Consider the following 12,916-nt stretch of genomic DNA (forward strand, 5'->3'; position numbering starts at 1 on the left):
TTTACAATTCCATTTAATTGCATTCATCTATACTATGCCTGCTGAAGTCAACAACATGTGGTACAGTAAATGTAGGGATTGTAAAGATGCATTTGTAAATACAAGGAAATATTCAGGAGATCATAAAAGGAAGTAAAGCTTAGTCGTAATTTACCAATAATGAGAATTGAGTGGCCTTGAAGATGACAGAGACCAAAACTGGAATTTTGATTTGCTGAATCCTTATATTTGAGTTGCTGACTCTCCTAACAGTTCCCTTCTGTTTTACTAAAGTGTAGCAGGCTGAGATTATGTAAAAATAAAATTAAACTCAAGACTTGCTAATTGTTTGTGATCAATGCTGCAAATTGAAGTATTTGCACTTCTCCTGCCTTTAGCCAACAAAATTAGGCCCTCACTCTGTTCAGCAGTATTTATAACAAGTTCATTTTCTTAAAAGCTACTGCACTATTTCTACTTGATTTTTATTAAAAAAAGGTGATTCTAATGCATACAATACTGAAACAATGGTGATGTTCTTTAATAGCTACATCTATGGAAAGAGCTGAATGGAATTCTTTTTTATATGAGCATTAAAGAATAGAAATTCTCTTTTTACATTTCATTATAAATTAATTCTAAAGGCCAAATTAGAATACCTTTCTGAAAACAATGTAAATGTAATTTCTAATTACCTGAAAAGGTAAGTCCTCAAATGAACTTTCTACAGGTATATTCACTTTTGTCCACTGCATCTCAGGCGATCCTGAAATGTCATGCAATTTTTCCAAACTTCCATCCAATGCAGTTCTCTTAAAGACAGAAAGCTGGGAATCCTGAGATAACTGGTACCAAAATCTTACCTATTGAAAGAGATTTAATGAAACACTTTAAAAACTATATCATCAATCAGCAATAAATTCAGTATCAACTGTATGTACATTATAACACAGAATGACGTGACAGGTCTAAACACATCCTGGGCATAAAAGAAAGAGATGTATGAAACTATAGCATGTTGAGGAGCAGTGTTACATCTAAAGATAAAACTATAATTAAAAGTAAAGCTTATTTTTAAAACTTACTTTTTAATTTGTATTTATCACTGATACAGACCAACTGACATGACATCCCTTAACTCTTTTTAGCTTAGAAAGGACTTAGAAAGATCTCAAAGATTACTTTTCTTCACAAATGTTGAATATAGGACAGCTTCATAAGTATGTTATACTCAGAAGTGCAACAGTTGAGCAACTTCTATGAAAGAAACCTTATGACCTTCTATTTCCACATCAACACAAATTAAAATTATCTGAAGACTGATGTTTAAAATAATCTATTGGTCTGAAACAAGTGGATTCACCAATATATGGGAAGAAAAACCGACAACTGTAGGTGGATGAGGTTGCAAAAAACTGCTTGCCAAGCACAAAAGATCAGAAAACAGTGAAAATCCTAGTTCATTATGCCTGCCCTGCAAGACAAAGTAAATCTGATACATTTTTTTTTTTTTTTTAAATATTACTCAGACAAAAATTCAGCTGAGAACTGCAGAGAAGAAATAAGATTTTCAAAGACCGGGTTTTTTTTTTTTTCCTTCCCCCTTGAGTCCTTCCTGCTTCTTCACATAGCGAAAGACTATAATTTCTTCAACAGCAGACTCTACTTCCCTGCAAAAGCCTTGGTAATACTTGAATCTTTGTGAAAGTAAAACAAGAGCTGTAAAAATAGCTCTTCCCACACAGTTTTTTGCCCATCTCTGTATGATCTTACACTGTGAATCTTGGATCATCACACTACAGAGAGAAAGTTTCCTTTTATTTTTTCGTGTTATATGAGCTTTTAAACAGAGTTAAAGAATACAGACCATTTTAGCCTAATAACCAAATGAAACTTATGCATTTTTTTGCAAGACAATAACAAATATGAGAAAACTCATCTTTAGCCTCAGGACAAATACAGATGCATGTGTTAGCCAGCTTTCAGTTAGACATGAGACAATTAAAGTCTTTTATTTGAGCAAGACAGTTGACACAATAAGCTGTACAGGTAATGGAAAAGCATTATATTAGGGACTGTAACAGGCAAAACAGCCTTAGGGTAGTGGTGTAATTTTTACTTAATTTAATTTATTGTGAAATAATGTAAATTTCTAATCACTGGTTGGGCTACTGAGAAAAAAGAAAAAAGAAAACACACGCTTAAACACAAACACGAGCAAACACTTTTCCTTCCCCTTCCCCAGGCCAGTTTAAGTTAAACACTTAGCCTGCCCCCTTCCTAGTCTTAATTTCCCTAATTTTTGCTGCAGGCACTCAGTCTGGTCCAATTCCTTTGGGGAGGCAACAGGTGGAACAGGAGGTTGGTCATGTGAGCAATGTTTTTTTTTCTGGTGCTCCCTACATGTTCCTTTCCTCTGCTCTTGTTTCAGCTCAGGGCTTTGACAGGCCACAGTCCCTCTGGGGTGTCCTTAGCCCAGCATGGGTCACCCACAGTTGCAGTCCTCTCAGAGCCATACCTCCTCAGCATGGACCACCTCCTTCCGTGGTTACATCTCCAGCTGTGTTCCCAACAATGTCCCCGTTCCACACTTCTCCTTCTTGTTTGCCCCCAAGAGATCTTTTTTTCCTTTTTTAAGAGAAGTAGCAGTTTAAGAGTAACCAGACTCTGAGAGGAGTCTTTTCTTCAATAAATTACCATATTAAGGTCTCTGTTAAAGCTGTAGATCCTTAGTGTGCCAAGGAAGTTGAAGAACAGGATTGATGAATTTGAGAACTCCTTACATTCAAATCATTGACTAATAATCTGAAAACCATCATGCATATGAATTCACTACCTTTCACTTCTGTCCCTGAACTTAACCCATAAAATTGTCGAATACACCAAAGACACAACATCTGCTATGTATAACGAGTGGGTTTCTTTTTCTTGTGTTACAAGGCAGATCAATGGTTAGGAAATACTCTTGTTACAACACACTTACTTTTTAATATCTTCTGGCTTCATGGCTGATGAATTTGGTCTCTCAATTTCCCATAGTGTTTCTTTTTTCCCCACTCATGAAAATCATGTATTATATAAAATAATCTCAAGACTTATTAATAAATTGAAATACTTTCATGTAATTTTCTTTCCCCACTAGAAAACTTAAGGTATACAAATACTTTTCAAAATGAGCTGTTTGAAGAACTACACCCTAAACAATCTAGTCATAAGGTTTATGTTTATCAAAGAGCTTTTCAAACAAATTTGTATTTTCATTACATAAGAAATAAAATTACCCTCCCTCTCTATGTCTGCATGTTCTACTTTACAATGACTACTATGTCCATTAAAGAGCCATAAACAGAGAGCTAGGACTAGAAATTTGTTTCTGCAACTCCAAAACTTTGAGCTAAATGAAGATGTTTCTTAGCTGACATCTACAGAAAGACTCAGCTACAAGAAGCTGCAGAAAGAAGTTACTTCTAAGCCTCAATTAGCCAGTAAGGCACAATATAAAACTATTATCCCTCAACTCCAATTTTCTTTTTTTTTTTTTTTAAAAAAAATTTTTTAAGCCAACTGGAGCCAAAGAACTTGTAAAGCTATTAATAAACATAGATCTCTTTATGTAGATCCTTTTATCCTCTCAGTGGGACATCCAACAGAGGGCAACATCTCACATTTATACGCAGAGAGCATAACACACCAATACACATCCTAATGAGCAACTCCTACTCCTTGCGCTTTCCCAGAAATAAAAGTCTGCAGGGAAAATGTGGCAGAAAGCCAGGCTTCCTGTCTTCAAAAACACTCTTTTTTTCAGACATGTATAGCTGGATAAGAACTTGCCCTAGTTTTTGTTAAATCTTGGAAACTTTAAATACATTCAATACGTGCACACTCAAAATTAAAAATGGTTTCTTTTCTGACTTTGAACTAGAGGAATGTATGTGCATCCCTGCTACATTTGCATTTATTTTGAATGCAGACCAAACTCTGCAATAGATCTAACTAGAATGATTCATTGATTCACATACCAGTTTTGCCCAGTTCACTTTAAGGTATTCTAAGAAAAATTAATCTGAACCTGAAAGGTGTTTATCTACTCAGTATCAAAGTCTACAAAAGAGATATGAAACTGCCTGAACGAATGCACTGTGTGTATAAAGGTTGTTGGTATCCCAGGAGTAATGCAACACACAGGGCTCTAATGGGATGCTGTGAGGCCACCTGTGTTCCCTGCAGAGGCATTCTTTTTTATTTGATTCTGAATCTATTTTATTTCTGATTCTTTACAACTCTAAGAAGCCATGTGAAGATTAAGAACTGAGATAGTGCATTAAATGACAGCAAGGCACTGTTTTTAAATTCTTTAAGAGACTTCTACTCCTCGACTGCAAATTGCAACTATTCAACAGAGATCTGGTAACTTATTGATGTGCGTAGTCCAAGTCAGCTCCAGTCTCAAGTAAAACAGGTTTATCTAAGCCAACACTTGTTTCAGTTCCTTACACTAGGAAAAAACTAAGAAGCCTAGGACCTGCTGGAATAAAATCCTGCTATTTGTTGGGCCTTCTAAATGCAGTCTCTCCGCACGTTGTTTTCTGACATTCTTATTTTTGAAAAAAGTTTTCCTAAGTGAAATTACAATTTCTGTTCTACACTGAGTCTGTAAAATTGAGTAACCAGTTTACATTTTATTTTGTTTCTTTAAAGCCTCTTTTTGTCACTGAACACAATAAAATTATTTTCGCAAGCTTTCCCTATCTTTTATTTTTCTTCTCCGTGACTTCTTAAATCAGGAAGCATTATGTGGTAGTAGAAAAATATCACACCATAACTACACAGCTTAGCTTCTCCCCAATATGGCATAAATTTTGAAAAGTTGTGGAATAGAAAACAAAAAAAGTCTCAGAAAAAAATAAAAGAACTTATAAAACTGTAGAGCAGCTATTCACTTTATTCAATGGCCAAAAGGATAAACAAAAATACAGTTAGGAATGTTTTAATATATTTATATATATTTAATATATTTATTCAAGTTCTGTTTTAAAAATACATATTTTGTTGAAAATTCCAACACTCTAGTTATAAAACCGTATTTTCATTTTTCATCCAAGACTTCTCTATTTTTTAGCCCTCCTGACCCATTTTTTCCAGATAGCTTTCTAGTTTCTCAGAGCACCTGCCATCCTGGCTGATTGTTTTTGCATTCCTCTACAGAGCCACAATACATTTGACAAGAAAAACATTTCAAGGTAAACTCTCAAGTACTGTACTGATCAGCTTAAAAAGCATCCTCCTCAAACCATCATTAAAATTTAAGATGTATCTGCAGTATGATAGCTAATTCTCTCTGGTCACACTAACATAGTTTGTATAGTGATTTCAAACCACAGGTGTCCTATTATGGAATGTTGGATGTGTGTCTTCCCTGCCTGCAGATGAGAACATGACTGCCAGCTTTTGCTCAAAAGGTAGACTGCTTTGACTGTGAGTTGATATAGCCCTAATATTGTTGTCCACCTAGGTTTGTCACAGCATAAAAAAAACCTGAAGCATAGCCTTAAATCTGAGTCACCTGGTAGATGCTTTAGAAGGAATAATAATCAGATATAGCAATTTGGCAGCAAAGCAGTAAAAAGTCTGCTGCATCTCCTTCCTCCCAAATAATTATTCTGTAACTCCTTCCATTAGTATTGAAATGGATCCAGTCTTTCAGCAGAAACATTTACAGCATAAAGAATACCATATCTGCAGATCAGATGAGTGACAGCTTACAAAGGGGGACAGATAATATCAAACTGTTACCTGACAGCAAGAAAGCCCAGGGGACAGCTTGACAAGGAAAGGGCTCCCCAGGTGAGACATGGCCATTTTTGTGTTCATCTGGTGTGATCCACTGAAGTAAATGAATGCTCCTGTAAACAAAAATCAAAGAAATGTGAGAAATATGTCATACTCCAATGGCAAATAGCTACCTCAGAGAGGTAACTATGTGCTCTGTGAGGCACATAAAGCTTACTCATAAACGTAAACAAATGAAACAGCTTTGCCATCAGTTCGGTCTCTGTGGATAATGAAGAGGATCTTGTAACAAGCTGTGACAACCAGTGTCTATGTAGGCAAAGACAAAATAGAATTGCTAAATGCTCTTGCCTGTTTCCTCTGCAATAAAATTAACATGACTGAATCCAAAGATGAGGAAAAAAGAAGAAGGAAATAAGTGTATTTGGGCAACCGCTGCTGAGACTACCCTGTCATGGTGCCTGCAAGCATTTAAAACTGAGGAAGTAAGTACAGAGCTGTGCAAAAGGAGTTCAGATGTTGCTTCTGTGAGGGCTTTACTGTGCAGACCCACTGGGTATGTTTTTTCATCTGCCTTCTTCAGGCAAAACCCTTAAGATGTCCATCATCCAAACACTACAACTACTTCACATCACTTTCACATGGTGCCTGTCTGCTCTCCACACAGGCTGGGGAGAGCGAAGTGACTGCAAGAGCTGCAACACAGAGCACCCTGGAGATAGAACAGCATAGACCTCAGCTGGAATCCCTAAAGGACACATTTTAATTGGCTTAAATAAGTTTCAAACAGAATTTAGAACAAAAATTAATTTCCTTTAGGGTACAGTATTCACTCTCAGCACAGCCCAGCCAGTTTTAAGCATGCTAACAATGTTGCAGACCATGGGAGCCAATGGAATAAGCTATATTTTCTCATGGGGTCCACAGACTTGACATTGTTGTCTGTGCTAGTGGGGATGAAAGCTTAATTAAAGATCTAATCTGAACTCTGGCAAACGAACTGCGTTTGGATTTGAACTACAGCAGATGTGCTTCAGACAAAGGTAGGGAAGGATAAACATCTTCAAGGGGCCCTAAAGCAGCATATTTTGAATGCCGTCAGTGCTGCCTTTGCTGAATACTGAGACTTTTTCATGAAAGTCTATGCAAAACAACACTAAAGGCTCAGTCTTGTTTGCGCATTGATATTACACATATTGCCTTACATCTTGGAAAATCAGCTATTGTGCTGCCACAGTCATACGCCTTAGCCATTTATTTCCCATGGATACATAATGAAGCAGAGGGTTAGGTCCAGCCCCACGTGAATAATCGCATTGCTTTAGCAAGGCTGGCACAAAGAGGTGACCGTTACAGCTCCTTGTACAAACAGGCGTGCTGCGCTCTGCAGCGCAAGGGAAGCTCCCCTCATTGGAATGCAAGGGTACTTCAAAGGATCCTCTTTTAATTTGCAGCTGAGGCTCTACAGTAGCCTTGTTAAGATCTTCATTAATCAAAATTTGCTGCTGCCCTCCCCAGGAGAGAAGAAAGTTGAACACTCTGAGGTACCACAAGCAACTGTGGCAACCTGAAGGACCTTGATTTAATACTGGCAAAAGCTTGCTCAGATTCTGGAAGCCTAATTCTAAAGCCATGATGTGGCTGTAGCAGGCACAGTGATACATGGATACAAAATCACCTCAGAAACACTTTTTCACTAACTTATATGGGGAATGCATCATTACTGGGCTTTAAGGGTGCTGCACGGTAACCTCAAGATCTCTTGAGGTTTCAACCTGCAGCAGCTTATAAAGATGTGAACTTAACTTGTAATGATTAAGGTATCAAAGGAGCTTAAGTGAAGCAGTACATAGTTCCATATGGGCTAATTTAACATCCTGCTTAGGCTGCAGAGCAGGTGTTTCTACCAGCGGCCTTCATTATGACCACATTATACCTCAGATCTCACAAGCACCTAGAATAATCCACAAGGGAAAGACACAGGCATATCAGTGCACTTCTCCCGAGCTGTGAGAGTTTGGAAGCTGTGATGCAGTAATGTTCACAGACAATGCAGTAATGCAGATCCAGTGCCACTCTACAGAGACAATAAAATGAAATATCAAACAGCTGCTGAGAAAGTGAATACCAGCTTTGGTACACTTCATCACTTGGGGACCAATGGAAAACTGCACATGATTGTGCAGTTAGTTACTCTAGAACACGGACACATACACTCGTACCCCACTAGGGTGTGCTCAGGTGAATTTTAATCCTGGAATTCCTCTACCTTTGAATGCTCATAGTGGAATACTAAATATTTCACCTTCCTTTAATATGAACATAGGGGAGAAGTGTGGACATCTGGCTGTAGGATAATATACATAATTTTTAAAAAAAATTTACTTAAAGGGGTATTGGACTCTAACCCAGATTTTAAAGTAATCTAACCTCCACTGGAATCAGTGTGATAGATAAGTTTTAATAAAATTAAAGTCGCAAAATATTTGCCAATATTATTTGTCAATGACAAACATGCTAAGCAGTTTTAGTTTTATGCATTATGCTGTTATAACACACCCATTTTGGAAAAATACTTTAAAACAGCCCTCTACTGGAATAAACTTTTTCCAACTAAATGCATTGTATGGCACCTGTGGGCTGAAGGAAGAACTGTTTAAAGAATATTACACTCACTGTATTTTTCCCAGACAAAACCGATTAATTTACCTGCACTCTACAAAAAGCTACAGTGATATTTTATCCAATATTTTCTAGAATGGCCCCTGTGTGATTATTTAGTACAAAGATGCTTATGATATTCATGAACAAAGTTAACTATATCAGTTCAAAGGTCAGTATCTCAAAAAATTGAAGGTTGAATCATCTCATACCTCATTGATTGTCCCAGCAGAAAATGAAGGTTACAAAGGTGTAGTAACCAAATCACATCTAAGAAAGAGCATCCCCAAAAGACTAGCTTTCTGTAACATGTTACCTATGTTATATACATACTAAGTAGCATCCATTTCAAATCACTTTTTATCACTGTTACAATTCACAGGTAGAAATACTCATCACAGAAGGAAGAAAATAATAATAATAAAAGAAATTTCACCACATCCAGTATTAGTTGTATGACCTCTGCCAGGCAGTCTCCTGTCAAGGGGAGCCTGTTTTTCCATTATGTTCCAGTCAGCATCACCTTTGTTTAGTGGCTTCCATCCACAGAAGTCAGTCTCAAAATCACATGTAGTGTCATTAGCTGTTGTAAGAATAAAAACAATAAGAGAACATTAAGTTGAATTTGATGCAACAGTTTAAGACCACAACTATAACTATTTTGCATCTCCTTAAAGATTATTCAGATGGACAAAAAGTTCTAGAATACAGGTAACGGATCAGGCAGACCATTCCCTTCTTAATCAAACTCAGAACCATGAAGGAAACCATCTATAAGAGAATAAACTATATCATATTAAAGATAATAACTGTACATAGGCTGCTGATAGATTATGAAAGTAATATTATACATTTTTAAAAGGTAAATTCTACTGGAAAGTTAATTATGAATGTGTGGAAAAAAATTAAAATTTATTTAATGCTTTAAATACACTGAAAGTAAAGATGAATTAAGCTTCAACTTAATTTATTTTTGAAAATGAGATTTAAATTTATGAATTATTTAGGTCTCCTAGAAATTTTTATTGCAAAGTTAAAGACCATTTTCTCAGTTGGTATGGATTAGACCAATTTAGACTGTATAAAAATCTTATACAGTCTTTCATTTCTTGAGTACAATTAATTATTTTGATAAGAAAATTGTATAATCTGAGAGTTTTCTTTCCTAGTCCAGAACAGCTTCACAAAGCCCTACACTTAACTCTTTGGGCCACTTATCACAAATGTAAACATTACTTTTAAACTGTACTTGGCACTTTCCAAACTTGATGACACATTTATCCTGTCATATCTGTCTCAGACATGATTATACACATTACTCCAATTTTCAGATTGTACAAAACCAAAATGAAATGCATCTCTGTTGAAGCATTATGGCAGTAAGGCTCCATTGTAAAGGTCTTCCTGGTATAAAGAGGCTATTTGAGCAGTTAAATTCTAAGGTACAAAATAAATCACAAATATCAGTATCTTTTATCTGGATTCATCAAAATTCAATGGAGCATGCTTTTTTGTTTAGCGTAGTATATTAGTTAAATATGAAACTTGGTTAACTTATTTAATTACAAATTTCTCATGCTTTTGACAAGGTACCTTGTTAATTAGACTTCAATTGCTAATACATTAACATAGAATATGCAAATTGATATCCAAGTCTAAGCTGCTTCACTCTACGGTATTTAATAGTATGCCTAGGCAATGTGCTTTCCTTAGCTAAGCAGTCTTGAGAGAACCAATGTGTCACAAAAACCCAAACATTCTATGCTTAAACATGTCTTTTTTCTGGCCTCCCTAAACCCTGCAAAAGGTGTTCTGTGTAAGAAGCTGACTGCAGTGACTGCATAGTAATATCCAAAAAGACATCAGTAAATGACCATGTAGACACAAAGAGCTTACTCTGTTGCAACCAAAAACCTGTTCCTGGAAGGAAAATGCCAGGCCAAAATTAAAATAACAGTTTAAATATGAAAAAGAGATCAAGATGCTATTAATGATTAAAATTGTACAGCTCAATAAGGTATTTAGCATGGGTTTTGTGGGCTTTTTTTAATTCATGTTCTTTTAACTAGAGGTACTTAAGACCATGAAAAGGCTTGTTATTGCAATAGGAAGAACAACATCTTTCACATGTTGATGACACCAGATCTGTTGCCATTTAATGTGACTCAATACCAGGCTCAGGGTTTTTCACTGGCTCGTAGTGAAAAGTGGACTGTGGAAGATACATTTGGAAATCGTATACTAAAAGAACTTGGCAAGGCTGTGATCAGACAGAGCCTATCACTGCCCTTAATGGTCTACAGGAGGACAGAAGTCTGGTGAAATCATCATTTCATACGTTGGTAGCCCCTAGTACAATTTCTTCTGACACTATGGATTTAGAAAGAAATGTATAAACATCATCTTTTAGGTTGAATATACAAACAGTGGAGAAAAAAAAAAAAAAAGAAGATATGCACACACAAAAAGACGCAATTCCAAATCACATTATTTTGCCCAGACATTTTTCCAAACTTTATTCAAGTCTGAACACAATTATACAGGTAGGAAGAATATTCATGATGTTGTGCTTTTGGGTTGTTTGGTTTGGGATTTTTTAGGGGGACGGCAGGAAGGTGGGGAATAAAAAAATGCCACTGCAGTTCACTACATTTGATAATATTGACCATGTCTGGGATGCTAATTCTTTTTTTTTCCATTGCACCAACTTTAAAATTGCAAGCTCTATACAAACATGCAGTTGTGCAGAGACACTGGGCCAGGGCCATTTACCAAGGCAAGTGCTCCACCATATGTGTTTTCTGGAGGTGATACTTCGTTTTAAAAGTATTAATCTGTGAGAGAACTGCTAGGCGATAAATGTGAGTAAAACCTAATTGTCTGAGTTAACAGTTTGATTTAAATTTTATCCCTATATTATTCTAAAAAATTAAGGGTTCCTTGTAAATGCTTAATGAAGCTTGAAAAAAAAGTTTTGTGCTTTGTCTGAAACCCAAATCTAAATGAGACAATTTCTCAGTGTATTTTTTCAGTGGCCAAACATCAATAAACTTTAAGAAATGCTCCTTTCACATCAAAACAGTGAATGACTTTTATTATTTACATGATTTTTCTACATTTTTATTTGAACCTTCAAGTGATTATAGGGAATGATTCACTGTTCATAGTTGGAAAATAAGTGACTGCACAACCTATATTTTTTGACGATTCATACTGAAGTTATATAAGTTAAACAGACATAAATAATAATTCTGGTATATTATGTCCTTTTCTACTGCACCTCTTACCATCAGAACTTATGTTTTTTATTTCACTGGGAAGATTCCCTGGATTTAAACTGCAGAAAGATTTTCCACATTCTGACAAAACCAGTTAATTCCCATTTTTGAACAATATAATTCAGCAAAACAGAAAGGAAATTAGAAAGAAACAACAACCCACATTCATTTTAATAACAAACCAAATTTGAGAAATAATTTTTTTTTTTAATGTAGGTATATCAGTACATCTTAACTAGTCAAGGAGTAAATCATTACACCAGTTCTGCAAAAATAATGACTCCAGGATGTAACCAGGAGAAAAAAATGTTCCCCAAACACATCTCCTTGAATTTCAATAAATAACTGGAACTTACTAAAGCCATAAAATACACTGGAAAGATTTTTCAATTAATATGAACTATTTTTGAACATACACTTTTTAAAAAAGAAACAGGAAACAAAGCACATATTCCAAGACCACTCGGAAGTTAAATGGAAATGTTTTTTCTTTGACTATCTTACTCTACCTATCCCAGCTCTGCTTGCTCTTCCTGGGGGAAAACGAGAGCAGTTGGACTACCAGCCAATTAACATTGCTTCATCTTTGCTATCCTGCAACTGGATGAAGCTTTTTCAATCCTACTCTGGCAGCTCAATCAAATGAACACAACTGGGGGGACAGCTTCTCTCTACATCAGGTTGGTGTTCCCTTACTAATGGTAGCGAATGAGGAGGGCTGCTACCCTCACTCAGTGTGGCAACACCCAAGCTACTTTGGAATTTGGGGCATAAAATATCTGTATGATCAGTGACAAAAACACCTCTGTGTGATTACTTTGTCATTAATATTTTGTCATTTCTGGCTAACATTTAATGTCATTTTGAGAAAGGGAAGGGTAACACTTATACTTTCTTACTGACTCTCCATACACTTTCCTTACCAGTTTGTAATTAGTTTTATTTATTTAGAATTTGTTAAAGGATTCATGCAGAAAGATTGCAGATGGCTATAGGTCATCTAGCCTGAACTGTCATAAGTCATTAGACAGATCTCTCATAATACCCTAGTGCCTTAGGTGAGAGGGTCTCATCTCCTTCTGAAACTACTCAGTCTCCTTGCTTAGGGTTAAGAGATCGCTGGTGTTAAGAGAATCTCATGTCAACCCAGGGTCTGCAGAGGGTACTCTTACCTGGAGTTAACTGTTCTGGTGAAACACAAAGGC

The 12,916-nt window shown here is 36.1% G+C and overlaps 1 protein-coding gene across 1 annotated transcript in view; it reads right to left on the minus strand.

The window, feature by feature from the left end:
• Positions 1-12,916, minus strand: part of MALRD1 (MAM and LDL receptor class A domain containing 1) — a 291,044-nt gene that overhangs the window by 239,573 nt on the left and 38,555 nt on the right. Inside the window, exons 10-12 of the mRNA XM_074814744.1 lie at positions 8,870-9,016; positions 5,776-5,885; positions 675-842 (exon numbers count right to left, since the gene is read on the minus strand). Coding sequence (XP_074670845.1) covers positions 675-842; positions 5,776-5,885; positions 8,870-9,016 — 425 coding nt within the window. The remainder of the gene's footprint in view (positions 1-674; positions 843-5,775; positions 5,886-8,869; positions 9,017-12,916) is intronic.

The sequence above is a fragment of the Strix aluco genome, chromosome 1, assembly GCF_031877795.1.
Source record: "Strix aluco isolate bStrAlu1 chromosome 1, bStrAlu1.hap1, whole genome shotgun sequence".
NCBI classification, from domain to species: domain Eukaryota; kingdom Metazoa; phylum Chordata; class Aves; order Strigiformes; family Strigidae; genus Strix; species Strix aluco.